Raw genomic sequence first — 15,872 nt, forward strand, 5'->3', positions numbered from 1 at the left:
GAGCTCGATAGATATGCAAATATATGCTGCCGCGGCTTGTCGTTTCCTCCAAAGTTGGAGTCTTTCCCTTACCCTTCCCTGTCTCCTGTCTTCCTAGTTCCACAAGACTCAGCCCTTATTTTCCCTCAAGAGCGTTTGACATGGAGGTCGCTGGGTTCGATTCCGATGGCCGAGAATTCAAGAATGCAGACGAAATGTGGAGAGAACACACGGGCGACGATAACAAGAAGAACCAGTGGTATCGTGACGGTGTTGGCTACTGGGAAGTACGTAAAAGTTTGAAACTTTTTTGTTGAATTATTAGTGTATGAGATAGAAAACGAATTTGAGTTTTTTATTTGTTTGCTTGTTTTTTTGGTGGGAGAAAAGGGAGTGGAGGCATCGGTGGACGGAGTGTTGGGTGGTTATGGGTGTGTGAATGATGTTGATGTGAAGAGTAGTGAAGCTTTTTTGCAGACGCTTTTCTCTGAACTATTTGTAGATGGTGGAATTGGCCGGCATCTTGTTGCTCTTGGTACTCTATTTTTCTCTGTGTATAAAATATATACATATGTAAATTCAGTTTTTTCTTAATAATAATTCTTATTATCGAGTTTAGTTAATTTTTCTTTGGATGGTTGAAATCTGTAGGCATGATTGAGTTTTATTAGTTAATGTAAGTAGAGTGACTCAAAGCATTAGAGTTTCATGCTGTAGTTTTATCCTTTTGTGTCAGTGTTCTTGTTGTGGCAAACAGAATAACTCTCAAAGTTACATCTAACTGTTAGAACGCTAATATGCTCCTCCTGATCATTTGATTCTTAAAAATTCAATCACTGATTGAGGATATTAAATCTTTTATGTACTTTCATGTTGATACTTTATAGCACATGTAATTGAAAGCTGAACTAGGTATGAGCACTCTACTAAAGCCCACCTCAGTAAATAACTAAAATTGAGCTGGTTTGTTTGAAAAAACAAAGAACTTTTAAGCCTGATTTCAGGCTCAATAAATGGATATACAGAGTTTGACATGCTAAATTTTGGTTTGATGGCAGTTTGCAATTTTATTGGTAAACTAAAATCAAAATTGATGCAGATTGTGGTTCAGGCATTGGAAGAGTGACTAAGAATCTTCTCATAAGGTACTTTAATGAGGTAAGGTCTCTTTTAACTTTAACTTACCTTTATATTCAAGAATATAGCCCAAGTATGGTGCTTCTATCTCATAAAAAATTGAATTTGACTTCAAATTTTAAGAGTTTACAGTTCTTCTATGTGTTATTAATGCTGCATATTTTGTTATAAGCTTTTACCATAGTTGTCAAATCAAGATTAGGATCGAGAGTTGGAATTTTTACTTTTAGAATTGAGAATTGAGATTAAACCGAATTGTAAGAATAAATTTTCAAAATTAATTAAAAATAATACATATACATTTATAGAGATATTTCCCATTAATTTTATCAAAAGGTACTAAAAAATTACTTGTAGATAATGTATTTATATAAATTTCAATTCCAAATCATGTACTAAACACAAAATGAAAGTGAACCTAATGACTTGTTTAGTTTCCAAGTTCAACATATCAAACTATTTAGTTAAAATTTAAAAAAAAAAACCAAAGTAAAACTATCAAGCCATTAAATTTCCTATCCAAATCCATATTCATTCATTATTGTTTCCAAATTCAAGCTCTTCATCATCTTCATCTTTCTAATATAACTATATCCTCTTGCTCTTCTTCCTCTATATTGACTTTTTTACTTTTTTTGTTTGGTATGAGAATCAACGGGCATGAGAATCGACTCAAACACGATTTGTGCTCAATTCCGATTCACCCATAAGATTCGATTTGTTCAGCATGAGAATTGAATGGAATTGTACAATTTGAATCGCGGATCGTGAGATTCTAATAACAGTGGCTTTTACCATAAATTACTAACTGTTGCACACATGTCATCCTTTTTATATTTACCTTCTCTCTCTCAGTCTGTCTTTCTTTCTCAAATTTTCCAGGTTGATCTTCTTGAGCCAGTCTCACATTTTCTGGATGCTGCCCGCGAAAGTTTGGTCCATGACAATCATATGGCATCAGATACACACAAGGCCACTAATTTCTTTTGCACCCCACTTCAGGCAATTTTCTTTGAGAGTAATTTATATGCATAAAATAAACTTGTTCATGCATTCATGAATTTGGGAACACACAGTTATGCGCTTAATTAATAGTAAAATCCACATGACAACAGTACATAAAATGATGGGAATGAAGAACAATTGACGCCTGGGGAGTCTTTATTCTTTTTGTAGAAGAACTGGAATTAATTAATAAATCCAAATCTAACTTTTGGATATAGAAAATTTGACTTCTTCTCATTCAAAATCACCCATCAGATCTGAACAGTACGATGATAGCAAACAAGAGTAGAACAAACTTTCGAACCCAAAAGGGGGAAGGAAGAAGAATAAGGAGAACAAGGGCTGCTGTCTCTACTCTAGTCAGATTCAATTTTCCCCAATTTTTCCCTTTTCTAGATTTGTACATTGATTAGAAGTGTTACTGTCACATTGCATTTCCAAGCTGGCTCTACACTGGCAAAGCTACATAGAAGAGAAGGGGAGCTATTGCCCTCCTTCTCTCTCTCTCTCTCTCTCTCTCTCTCTCTATCTTCAAAAAGGAAAAGGAAATTACAAATGCAGCTACAGATTTTGTTTGATTGCTTTAGCCATTGCCCCCCTTGACTTTTGTTAGTTAAGAGTTTGCCCCCCTTAAATTTATACTCTGGCTTTGCTGCTGCTCATCTAATACTAGTAGTAAAGGACAAGGTAACTACAGAGGATACATTTAAGAACTGGGTCATCTTATAGCGAGGAACTATTGATGATTTCTTATTCCTTGGAGTCTTTAAACGATTTCAAAAGTCTCCTGTGCTGTTATATAAAGAGTACTTTAGTAATATGAAGACTTGAACCCTTTATCATCATGTTAAATATGTTGTGTTTGCGGAGGATAAGCAAGAAGAATATTTGAAAGGGTTGAACTCCAATGATATAGTCCACTCATAGATCGAGGGCCTTTAACATTTGGATATTTGCTGAAGTGGAGCGCTTTTATCTTCTCATGTCAATTGTTGTACAGGTCTTCTAGTTATGTAATTGGTTTAAGTTATTAGTTTTGATTCTACTGGTTCACCTTAAAATGTAGAATTTGAGTTGAAGGCTTAAATTCCATTCCAACCACCGATAAGAGTTTAATATTGTAGGCCAACCGTAGATTGTGGCTAAGGGTGATCCTTATGTAATCTTATATCAAGTTTTCAATTAATTTTTTTTTCTTATTTGTTTTTTCAATGCAAGTGGAATACATTTTTTTTAGATGTCCGGCCTTTATGGTTCCTCTGCAATTCAAATATATTTTAGTAACCAACTGAGTAGAATTATGGCTTCAATTATCCATTTCTTGATCATGTACTTATAGCAAGCTAGTTTTTGGCTTTCTTGGAAGTTCACTTGCATTTGCTTTCAGGAATTCACCCCAGAAGCTGGAAGATATGATGTTATCTGGGTTCAGTGGTGTATTGGGCACCTTACGGATGATGATTTTGTTTCATTTTTCAAGAGAGCAAAGGTAAAAATCAGCATTTCCCTAATATTTTAATGCATAAATTTTTTTTATAGCATAAAATATTTCGTGGGAATTATTTCAAGAAAGTCCTATAACCTAGAACATTTATGCTTCATTGTCTTCTTCTTGAGAAAAATGAAATATCAAGTGAAAGTTTGTTTACTAGTGCCCAATGCTCCTGCAGCTTCTTATAGTTCCAGTTCTTCTAATTCTATTCAACTCTTGCAATGTTTAATACATTAGTAATTGCATTTTCTTAGTGAATCCATTCAGCCTTTTTTTTCTTTTCCTTTACCTCTCTTCAATGGTGGATGAGCTTTGGCTAGAAAATTCTATATGCAAATGCCATGAGCAAGAAGGTTGAACTCTGAGAATTAGCACTTCTTCTAAGAAAGCCATTCTTGGTGAAATATTATGTGCCCTCGAGAAGCTGGCTATTATTCTCGTGTCACTTCTAAGTGATCATCAGGTTGGAGTGATTTATCAGAGGCTAAACAGTCTAATTATGTCCTTATTCTTGCATTTTTAGATTGTAAGAGGTCCCTAATGAGTGTTTCTGGAAAATGTACTGCCATTTCTTTAATTTCAATGATTTTGCAGGTTGGCCTCAAACCTGGTGGTTTTTTTGTCCTGAAGGAGAACACTGCACGAAGTGGTACTATGCTTTTCTTCTTGCAAACTACCATTTGTTATGCTTAAGTTTTCATCCATGAAGTGCTTTACTTGGCTACCTTCAGTTTGAGCCTCAATTGGTGGAACTTATCTTTCATGGTTACTTTCTCAAGCAGAATTTCTTTTTTGTTGTAGAAATTTTCACTTTTCAAACTCAAAGAAAATGCTATTTCATAATACACACACATATGCACATGTACACATACTATTATGATCCATTGTTTTATATGTGGACTGTCCAGTGAAGAAATAGAATGGCGAATTGGGGTGGGAGAAGGCCTAAACGAAGTGTTTAATGTGCTCATGTAGGACATTGCAATAGTCAGATGATAATTGTAATGAAAGGAGAAGGAAGGTTTGCAAGGAAAATTAGAAGAGTAATTGCTATATTCTATGACTAGATTAAATGAAGTACCTTAGAAATAAGTTGGTCAAGAGAAGAGTGAGGATTTTGACCTATCACTTGGATGGTAATGATTGTAATTAAACACACCTCATTTAAATTCACCAGGAAAGTTATTCATGTCTTCTTTTCATGTAACTATATTGAAAAGTAGACTTTTCCAAGTTGGAATGATATACACATGCCAAAAAGATTAGAAAGGTATAGAAACTAATGGAAAGATGGAAGAAACTTGCTTGGTCTTCTCTTGGAATTATTTAAATAGGAAATCATGGAATCCTCAATATTGCAGATCCTGAAATCAGTAGCTTGAATGAGATCCTTAAATTATGGAGATGACAAACTTGGTACATGTAAAAATACAACATTATATGACTAGTACTCATCAATACAAAAGCTATTGCAGATACAATGTGTGAATTGTTTAAATTGTTGATAATTGCTGCCAACAGTTTTATATAGATATCTTTGATTCAAATTGGAATGACTTTTTGATTATAAAGATAGCGAATTCATGTCTTGTGGTGCGGCTCTTGCTAGGGTTAAATGAGAATTGCCTATAGATACCATTTATTTTGAAATGATTGAACATTGGCCCATTCTTCTCTTGAGAGACAGACCAACTTTACGCTGTGGTTACTTGGTTTCATAGTGATAATCTAACACTTGGAATTCTGGGAAATATTCGATAAACTTGGTGTTGTGTTTGTGCTCAATTCACTTGCTCTTCACTTGTTGTTTTGTTTTCGGTCAAGATAGTTTGGAATCTGGTAGTGGAACAGATCAACTTTCAGTGTTGTGGGGGTGAAACAATTATTTCTGAACTAATACTGCATGTTTGCAGGATTTTTATTGGACAAAGAAGATCGAAGCATCACCAGGTCAGATGTATACTTCCAGAAGCTTTTTAGTCAATGTGGATTGCATCTTTATAAATCAAAGGTTAACTCCTCCCACACTTTTACCTCAAATAGATGACAATTTTCTTTTACTTGCATAATATATGTGAGCGCACACAAAAAAAAAAATTAACTCGATAATTTGTCGGTGCTTTTCTGTTCCACCTTGTTCAGGATTATCCTCCATTCTTCTAGATTCTTATTAATTACAAATTGGGCATCATCATTATCATCATCATCACCACCACCACCACTATCATCATCATCATCATCATATATAAGAGTTTGTGTGTGTGAATAAATAGTATGACATAGATGAACAAGCTATCTATGGCATGTTATGCTGTTCATTTGGAACTAGAACAGTTTGACTGGTATAATGCAATATGATAGTCAGAAATACAAGCTTTAGGATGTATTATCTTGAACCTTGGATTATACATTGCTTTTAGTAGGTACTCTGAGCAATTTTTATTATGCCACTAGGACGACTTAAAATGAACTTCAGCAACAACTGGAGTTGGCATTTTACCCAAATGTAAAAAAAGGAATATGCTTCTTACCATAGTACTTTTCCTTTTTGAAAAAAATCTGCTGCTGGCCATAGTGTTTTTCATCATTGAAATGGTTAACACATCAAAGGCAATTATGGATTGAGTAATTTTTTTATGAGTGCATTATTACAGTACTGGATGAAATAATTACTTATAAGTGCATTGTAGAAGTAATTTGATTTATGGATTTTTATGGAAGTCCTTGAATTGTAGGGTAAGGGTACGTGTCAGTTTGATCACTCTACTTTCAAAGAGGCAATATCTACCAATTATGGGATTGTTTATTATATAGAAAAACGATTAGTTGATGGGGGGTTGGAGTAGAAGTGCTATAGTGGGGAAGTTATCTTTAGCTGGGACCCTCATAGGTAAAAGACAAAAAGGAAAAACCAGCAGTGCAACAGAAGAATGTTAAGTGTCACCTGCTGGTTGTACTGCAGGGAACGCATCGAGAAGCAATTTCTGAATTATCATGTTTATTTGCTTTTACCATATTTTGATAACAGGAACAAAGGGGATTTCCCAAGGAGCTATTTGTTGTAAAGATGTATGCTTTAACAACAGATGTGCCAAAGAAAATCAGTAAGACAAGATCGAAAACACAGGCAAATAAGCCTGGTGTAATCAAATGAAAAATAGCATCCGAAGATTCCAAGATTTTGATGTAAAAGCTGCTTTAATTTCCCAGTTGAAAAGCAAATATACATGATGTGGCGGCCATATAGAGGTACATAGAAACCTGTATTTTGCTAAATTTATGGTTTGATAAAAAGGAATGGGAATGCATTGCATGTGGCTGAATTGTGTGGTAATTTGATTTGCGTAAAATAACTTACATGTGAAAAGCAATGTTGTACAAGCAAATGACTTGTCTTTTTTATGCTGTAATCTTGTTTTTCGTCCAAAGCTCAACTCCATTTCTAAGTTTTTTTCCTGAAATACTAACAATGCAAGATTCTGCAGAAGTATATTGTGGTTATGTGAGAAATAGGTCTGTTGATTTTCCTATGGAATGTATGGCTGGGTTTTGATGATGTCTCTTATTTTGCTACTGAGTTTTCCTTGAGCTGGTTTTTGTGTAAGTTGATTCAGTAAAAACTAAAGAATGCAATGCCTAATTCAGTTAACGCATGAGAGAACAACCGTATAGCAGCTAACTGAATATGAGACTCGACATTCAAAGGATACATTTCCTTACAAGAGTCTCTAATGTTAAAAAGAAAGAATTAAGTTCTACTTACAGCATGTGCAAGAATTGAAATTTTAAGTGGTATAATGTGAGCTTATCTAGACATGGAACGTTTATGTCCTGTCTCCATCTCCATGAGTTCTGCTCCGATTCTCGGATGCCTTAACCGGGCAAGAGTTGTAGACTGTGGTTAACATATTGAATATCTGATTCAAGCTCGGATATTTACTGTTTGATTGATCAGTGCAGATCAATCCCAGACCGATTCCATGTTTAGCTTGATCAACCATATTTTCTGATAATTTCATTCTTGCATCGATCAAATTGCGCCAATTTCCAGGATAATTCATTCTGATATACTCTATAAAACCAGCGTGACCCCTCTCAAAATCTTGTTCAGGCCTCCTGTTTGTTATCATTTCCAGTAGAAAAACTCCAAACTTGTAAATGTCTGTAAATATCGAGCAAATTAGCTTATTTGCCTTAATAACAAAAAGCGTCCCAAAACTGTGAATTTTCAAGTGCACCCTAAATTTTGATAAATTAATTTTCAAGTGTACCCACCATATGAAATTGGCAAAAAAAAAAAAAAAAAAAGAAAGTGCTAATTATCTTAAGAGTTTATAAATTAACAAAGAATAAATAAATTGGCAAGAAGTAAGCAAACATACGTTTGATGCTACTGTTTTGAACTCCGACTTTAAATCTTGAAATGAGTGGCTCTAAATTATTAGACAGAAGCACACTACTAGTTCTTAAATCATACCCGACTTGAGGCCATTGTTCCTGCAAATAAGACATTCCCTCCACAACTCCCATTAACACTTTTAACCTTTCCTTCCATGGAGGAACTGACCCTAATAGCCACATCTCAACATTCTCTCCTTCTGTCCATTCTGCAACAATTGCCCTCATTTTCCTGTCATTACACCATCCAAATACTTGAACCAAGTTCTTATGATATAATTGGGCAAGAACCTTGCATTCTTTAACAAATCTCTGGCGATCTTCCCTGGAACTATTTCCCTTGTAAATTTCTACCCTCACTTCAGTTCCATTTCGCGGTTTTCCTTTATATATATCAATTCCTTCACTCTTCACCACCAAGTTTTTCCTGGAAAATCGATTAGTTGCAGCATTTAACATTGCTGGTGTAAATTTGTGGTTTTTTTGTAGCGGGGTTGGTAAATAATCTGGTCTTATAAAACATAACCAACCAAAACAGATTACTATTATGATCACAAATATTGGAAACCCTAATAATAAAAATATAGCCTTGAGTTTATAGTTTCTTTGACTTGGAAGAAGACCGGAATGATAGAAACTTGAAGCATTAAACTTCCTGAAGAACTGAGAATCTGATATTTTAGTTTCTGAGAAATAATTGTAAGAAAGATTCAGAAATGTGAGATTAGAAAGAGAAGAGAAACTCTTTACAGGAACATCTCCTGTTAGTGCATTAAGACTCAGATCAAGAGACTGAATCTGGGTACATAACAAAACATCTGTTGGAAAATTACCCTTTAAGGAATTATTTGATAAATCAATTGATAAAATGGTTAAAGGGCAGTATTTCCAAAAGAAATTGTAAGATAAGTATAAAGGTACAATCTTTGGGCGGTTTCTTAAGTCTATTTTAGGGAATGATTCAATGCAATTAGGGTTTTTCGATTCGTTGCAGAGATGACTAGCAACAATGGTGGACCTGAAAATTCCATCCAAGTCAAAAGGAGAAGAAGAATTGCAGTATCTAAGAAGTGGGTTGTGGAGACAATTGTTGGATATTGTGGTGTTGAAATCTGGTGGGGGTTTTAAGTTTGCAAGATCTTCAACAACAGTTGCAGCGAGAGATGCAGAAACTGTGATCAAAAGGAGACTAATAACAGAAATGGAAGCCATGGATGAGTACTTTGAGTAAAGGTGTTCAAATGAAAGCAGTTGGAATTTGAAAATTTTATGTGGTAGTTACAAATTATAATTAATTCATCTTTTCCTTTTTCTTTTTAAGGGTATTAATTAATCCATGTTTACACGTTCAAATTAGATGGTTTTTGGCAGTTATTTATTGAGGGTGAAATTTGATAATTTTATGAAATTAATTTGCAATTAAAATAATTTAAAATATTATCACAATTAGCATCAAATATGAAATATGTATTAATTAAAGTAATTGAAATAATTCTAAGGATTAGCTTATTTGTTAATTCTCACTTTATTAATCAAGATTTGATTCTTGAAGTTCATTATGTTATCAAGAGTAATGATTTAATTCATTATATATATCCACAATCCATTAATTTATTTGTCATTATCATCGTGCATATTCAAGTTTGTAATAAATTTTCTAAAAAAAAAAAAATTATAATTACCATTTAGAATTTCCAATTGAAATTAATCTTGGGAATATATTGTTGTATTGGAAGCAAAAACTTGTGAGTATAAATATTCTTGAATTGCTGGACACAATATTAGCTGCTTTACTAATTTTTAGATAGATATTAATTGTTGTAAAAGTAAAAATAGAAAAATTATTATTTTTAAAATATATATATGACACTTATTTGTGGTCACGGTTTAAAAATAAAAAATAATTTAGAGTTCATCATTTATGTGAAAATGTTTTCCACAAAAAAAAAATGGTTAGGGTTTGACTATTTGGAAATTAGTTTACACGCGATTTTTTTTATCGGTAAATTATGATTATTTTATTAATATATATCTACGAAAAACTTAATATATTTTAAACTGAAATAAGAAATTAAATTAGTGAAATCAAAACACATCAAAACACCAAACTTAACAATCTAAAACCAAACAATTTAATACAAAACATGTACTTAATATATGTGAAGGATTTGCATTTCATCAATAAAGAAATTAAGGGAAAGACTTATCATATATAGACAATTATTCATGTAATAACAACAAATTACAATTTAAAAATGGAAATCTATCCTTTCCTTGCTAAATAAGAAATTTACAAGAAATAGATTAGATTAGCAACTAGCTAAAATTAGGGAAAAATAACAACAATTGACAATTAGCACCTAATTAACACGTGGCTAATTAAAACACAACAAAGCCTCTACTTATCAGAACAACAAAAATGAGCCCTCTTGACTGAACAAAAATTTCTTTATATACAAATTCATGTCAGCCATTGGTTCCCATCAGCAACTGGTCGATCTCATCGATAATGGACGGTGTTGATTGAATTAATTCTTGATCATTTGCTATGGTTTCAAGAACCTCTCTTGGCACCAAACATTTCTCTTGTGAGCACAACTTCTCTTGAATTGTTGAAGATGTAAGAAGAATTTGTAGTTGATCATGTGTTTGCAAATCCTCCTTCCTTTCCTGCATTAACAATTGACGATATGTGGGTAAAAGATTAGACGTAAATTAATATATAGATCTCGCAAATAAGATCCTATGATGTGAGATGATTCATATCATATTATAAATCCACAATAAACCGTGCAAGAAATTCGGGTCGTATCTTATTATTTCATAACGTATTTAGAACATTACTCTCTCTGAAAATTGAAAAAGAAATTAATTAATTAATTAACTAACCTTTTGTATTGATTCCATATGTTGAAGGACTTTGACTTGAGCTTGCAAGAACTTGACATACTTAAAAGCAGATTGAAGCATTTCAGCAGTATTCATTTTATTCCCTGCTGGAATCAACTTTCCAAGCTCTTGAGTCTTCTGTGTTATCTTCCTTCTCCTCTCGCGCGCCGCAATGCTCTGTGCAGACACGCTCGGTTTCTTCACATTACTCTCATCAGTATCGCTTCTACCTACATTAAAAGTCGCTGAAGCTGGAGCCTCAAATTTTGGCAGTTCTAACGATGCTACTGGAATTTCGGGCGAGAACTCCGGTAGTACTACTGCCAAATCGGGATTTGAGACATACCCGTCAAAGAAACTAGGTGAGACAGTTGAATGGCACTGGTCTAAGCTCTTCTGTCGTTTTGGGTAGTACAACTGGTGGTAGGATTCTTCAAATTGTCGTTTTTGGTAGTGCGATAGGTGATAGGAATCTTGAAAATCTTGAAGAGGAACAATATCAGGTGAGAGGGAAATTACAGAATCTGAAGGAGAAGAAAAGTAAGGAAGAAGATTGGTGTAGCTATCTGATGAGTAAAGGAGCTCATTGTTATGATCATCAAATTCATATAAACTGCTGATCGAGGAATTATCTGAAAAGGTGAAATTACTGTCGTAGCAAGCAAAAAGCTGATGTTCCGTTGCAATTTCTTGTTGGGTTTGTGGGTAAAAGGACCCGAACTCTGAATAAAAACTCAAAGTCATGTATGGAATCTGAAATGAAAAACTGGAAAAAGAAATGAAAATTAAACTAGAATTCAGAAATTGTAAGCTCAAATGATAAAAAAAATATACTCTAATAAAGCTAAAGTAGCTAAGAAATAAAGCTTTAAAATAAAAAAATATAAGACAATTAACAAATAAAATCTTTAAAAAAAGTCTAAGACAAAATCAAGAACGGAACAGAATCATAAGACATAAAAGAAAAGATACCTGTAAAGAGAAGAAAGATTCACTGTCCAATTTGTTTGTTGAAGAACAGTAGACTTAAGGTCACTAAATAACAACCTTATCAAAACTACCGTACACATGTACTAACAAATGACTGCTAAATGTTAATATAAGAGAGAGAGAGAGAGAGAGGGAGGGGTGGAGAAGTGGGTAGTTAGGATTTTCAGGGAGAGATTTGAGGGTGATGATTGATTGGGCAGCAGGTGAAAGAGTAACAAACTCTCCGAATTAATTGGGCACTAAAAGAAATATGTTTTTGAGCTAGGGTTTCCTATTTATTCTAAAAACGGTTTCTTTTTGGAGTTAATTACTGCATGCATGGCGTGGCGGCTGCCGCCATTTTTCGTGCTCATAACGTTCTTCTTGCGGTTACTCGTTTCTCCTAACTACATATATATCATACGTCAATATAGTAATAAATTCCCATAAAAGTTTTAAAACGTTAATAATCAATTTGTTGATAAAATTAATAAGATTTTTTTAATTGAAAGTAAAATTTGCCACACACATGCATAACAATTAAATTGATTTTGCTATAGCCTAGTAATAAGTGTACATACAGCCTGACAACATATTCAAATCCCTTTTCCCCAATATTCCAAAAAATAAATTAATTTTTTGAAAAATACCATGTTAACAATACGCCAAAAGCATATATTATATATTGAATTCATGGTAACAAGATTTGATTTTTTTAAAAAAAAAACTCATGTTTTAATTATTCTAGCGGATAAATGGACAAAATTAATAATGTTAGAATACAAAGAAATTTAGGGTATATTCTTAGACAATGTAAAATAAAATAAAACAAAGGAAAATGCGTTCACATATTAATAATATTTCAATTCAAACAATTAAAAAAATAAAAATATTTTAAAACAAATTTAGAAAATTTTATTTTATAATTTTTAAACATATATTATTGGTTTATTTATAATAATAATAATATCATGTTTTATCACTTTGTACAGTTTTTTAAAACTAAATGTTATCACAATGTAATAATAAAGCTGGTTACATATTAAAGCATACTATAAAATTTTAAAAGTAAAAAAAATTAATTGAATTATTTAAATATATTTTATGATTTTTCAATAAAATATAAAATATATTTAAATATATTTTACACACTAAATTCTATTTTTTTTTTTTTTTGGAAAAGTTTTTTAGAAGACTACTCCACTTTTCTACAGACAAACAACCTCTTATTTTATTTACAACAAATTATGTGCACACAGTTATCAAACTCAGCTTGACTGGAAAATAGAATCGTGAATAATGACTCAAATACTAAATTCGGTCAAGTATTTAATACAACCGGATAAGCCATTGATACATTGACATTCAATTGATCCCATGAAGTCAATTTTTCTGTAACTATGGTCACTCAACCATTTAATTATGATATGGAATGTACATATATAATATTTCTAAATTATTTAGCAGTATCTGAAATTAATAAAATAAAAGAATATTCTCTGTCTCATTTTGTTTACTTGTTATTCCTTTTTTGGATGTTTCAAAATATTTGCAAGATTTCTAAATTTAGATATTTAAACAATTATTTTTCCTATAATAACATTTATGATTATTTATTAAATGAAGAATTTTTATTAATATCTTAATGAATTAAGAGTAAAAATGGCAAAATAATTTTTGTTAATTAAATTTTTAATATTCATGTTTTGTTAACAATGCAAACAAAATGGAACAAATAGAGTATTTTCTTAGTATTTTGATACGTCCATGTTTGGGAGTGTAAAAATTGAATTGACTTATGTAATTGAAATGATTATAAATGTAACTCTCACTGTAATTGTTACTACCACTTAAATCAATATAGATTTGAGAGTGAAGATAATTGTCATTGCAAATATTGATGTAATTATTCCAACTATATTTAGTATCAGACATATAATGATCATAGTGAGAGTAACCACTGCTAGACCCATTATCAGATAACTCGAATTCCAATAACTATAAAAAGAACTTTCTAATTCATTCAAAAAAAAAAAAAAGATGAGTTTCGATCTCAAAAACTTGATTTTCAATATCAAAATATATGGAATAAATGTCCCTATTACTATCCGTAACTAAAAAAGTTTCATCATCGCTGAAATTTCAAATGCCAACTAAATGATCAATATTGCTATAATTAGAGCTGTCACTATTACTCCAACAATGGGTGTTTTTATCTGTATTATTTAGAATTAGGTCTTTGCTTATACCGGTATTTTCAAGAGGATTAAAAATATCCATTGATTTACTTAACCTACACCTTAATCCTAATTCTACATGGATAAGATCGAATTCAACCATCATTTTTCCAAACATTTTTTATAAGATCTATCGTCATTTTCAAGAGGATTAAAAATATCCATTGATTTACTTAACCTACACCTTAATCCTAATTCTACATGGATAAGATCGAATTCAACCATCATTTTTCCAAACATTTTTTATAAGATCTATCGTCATAAAATTGCTGCTACTGTTATTGTTGTTATTATTATTATTATTATTATTATTATATTTTCTATTTATATAAATGTAATGTCATTTATTTATTCAAAATACACAAGCTATATTTTTCATCCTTATTCAAATTCTCAGCTTTTTTTTTTTTTTATCCTTTCTCTATTTAGTGTTATTTTTATATTTACTATTATTTTCTCTCTCTATATAAATCTAATGTCATTTAGTATTATTTATTTATTATAATATTTGGATATTATATTTTTATTCAACATAATAATCAATAATTACTATAACTTTGAAATTTTAAAACTAAATCGTAAAATATATTTAATTATTTTGTCTGAAACTTTGAATTTTTAAAATTTTTATTATTAACTAAAGATCTTTAATGGCTTAATAAGGGAGAGATTCGATAATTAGAAGAATTTTTCACATCATGAACAAAAAAAAGTAATAATTTTCCAAAAATAAATAATCAAACACTAAAAACTGTTTCATGTTTCTAATAAATAAAAAATTAAAAACAAACAATTGTAATAAACCGGCCTTAATTATTCAATTTAAGTAAGGATAGACTGTAACAGAAAATTGAAGAGCAACGACAACAATTGATAGAACATAGTAATTCCTCATAAAAAATTGTAAATTAACATATTTCATAGTTTAAAGGGAAAATAATTATTTCGTCCCTAAAATTTTACAAAATTAATTAAGTAGTCCTCGTATTTTTGTATATTAGATATTTAATCCTTGAGGTCAGACGGTCCTTCCGTCGAATTTTACTGTTTTTTGCCGTTACATGTCTAGTAAAAGACTAAAATGCCCTTTTGATAAAAACAAAAATTAGAATCACTGTCGCTCTTCGTCTCCGTCTCTCCAAATCTCCATTCCTGCAACTGTATAAACTTAATAAATAAATACATTAAAAAATTAATAAAGTTGTATCTCATTTTGCCGTTCAAGGCATCTCTCCATCCATCCATGGCAAATGGTACTCTTAAAGGCAATTGTCTGTTCATTTCTCTCCTCTCATACACTCTTTATAATCTTTCTCTATCAATTTCATTTAAAAGAAATAAGAAAAAGCAAAAAAACATGATAAGAAATAAAAAAATGTAATCTGAAAAATGAATGATAAAATAAAAAAAATAAGAAAAAAGTATAAACAAATCTATTTCTAGTAAAGACAAAAAAGTGAAAATATTGTCAAGCTTTTACGGCACTGTTCACCATCTCAATATCACATTCTTTGTTGGATCTCCAGACCACTGCTTCTCTGTTTCTCCTCCTTCTATAGAGACTTGATATGCAACCTGACCACCACGACTAAGCCAGTTTTTGAGGTGGTGCTGTAGCCACAGTCGATTTCTCCCCATCCCAATCGCACTTACACCTACAATGCGATTCGATTGGCCTCCAAACCTCGTAACAGAGATCGATGGAGCTATATCGTATATTTCTGTTTTTAAACAATGAGTCCATTTTTTTGATGCCATCTCTCATC

The 15,872-nt window shown here is 31.7% G+C and overlaps 3 protein-coding genes across 4 annotated transcripts; 1 reads left to right on the forward strand and 2 right to left on the reverse strand.

Moving 5' to 3' along the window:
• On the forward strand, positions 1–7,041 carry LOC105636784 (alpha amino-terminal protein methyltransferase). 2 transcript variants are annotated; one of them, XM_020680413.3, is made up of 8 exons: positions 1–266; positions 370–514; positions 1,079–1,137; positions 1,999–2,118; positions 3,509–3,610; positions 4,208–4,262; positions 5,527–5,624; positions 6,349–6,635. In XM_020680413.3, exons 1-8 carry the CDS (start codon positions 24–26, stop codon positions 6,457–6,459), a joined length of 933 nt encoding a protein of 310 aa, XP_020536072.1. In that variant the 5' UTR covers positions 1–23; the 3' UTR covers positions 6,460–6,635. The 2 variants fall into 2 exon arrangements, with proteins under 2 accessions (XP_020536072.1, XP_012075517.1); XM_012220127.4 differs by lacking the exon at positions 6,349–6,635 and adding an exon at positions 6,642–7,041 and having other exon boundaries at positions 3–266.
• Positions 7,042–7,282: 241 nt separating this feature from the next.
• Positions 7,283–9,340, reverse strand: LOC105636939 (Leucine-rich repeat protein kinase family protein). The gene is given in 3 exon segments (XM_012220349.4): positions 7,283–7,443; positions 7,445–7,775; positions 7,996–9,340. Coding segments are annotated over 3 exon segments (1,584 nt in total). The 5' UTR covers positions 9,224–9,340; the 3' UTR covers positions 7,283–7,418.
• A 904-nt stretch (positions 9,341–10,244) lies between these two features.
• On the reverse strand, positions 10,245–11,955 carry LOC105636938 (transcription factor bHLH53). The gene is made up of 3 exons (XM_012220348.4): positions 11,873–11,955; positions 10,901–11,666; positions 10,245–10,681 (listed from the first exon to the last, which is right to left on the reverse strand). Exons 2-3 carry the CDS (start codon positions 11,642–11,644, stop codon positions 10,478–10,480), a joined length of 948 nt encoding a protein of 315 aa, XP_012075738.1. The 5' UTR covers positions 11,645–11,666; positions 11,873–11,955; the 3' UTR covers positions 10,245–10,477.
• Between the last annotated feature and the right edge of the window lie 3,917 nt (positions 11,956–15,872).

Source organism: Jatropha curcas, chromosome 10, assembly GCF_041381405.1.
Source record: "Jatropha curcas cultivar XTBG-Jc1 chromosome 10, XTBG_Jcur_1.0, whole genome shotgun sequence".
Lineage (NCBI taxonomy): Eukaryota > Viridiplantae > Streptophyta > Magnoliopsida > Malpighiales > Euphorbiaceae > Jatropha > Jatropha curcas.

What these genes read in the sequence shown, in the direction of transcription:
- LOC105636784 (XM_012220127.4), top strand. Translation starts at nt 24, where the DNA reads ATGCTGCCGCGGCTTGTCGTTTCCTCCAAAGTTGGAGTCTTTCCCTTA. An exon ending in CATTTTTCAAGAGAGCAAAG is followed by an intron (nt 3,611 to 4,207) that starts GTAAAAATCAGC and finishes ATGATTTTGCAG; the next exon opens with GTTGGCCTCAAACCTGGTGG. An exon ending in GGAGAACACTGCACGAAGTG is followed by an intron (nt 4,263 to 5,526) that starts GTACTATGCTTT and finishes GCATGTTTGCAG; the next exon opens with GATTTTTATTGGACAAAGAA.
- LOC105636938 (XM_012220348.4), bottom strand. Translation starts at nt 11,644, where the DNA reads ATGACTTTGAGTTTTTATTCAGAGTTCGGGTCCTTTTACCCACAAACC. An exon ending in ATATGGAATCAATACAAAAG is followed by an intron (nt 10,682 to 10,900) that starts GTTAGTTAATTA and finishes TTGTTAATGCAG; the next exon opens with GAAAGGAAGGAGGATTTGCA.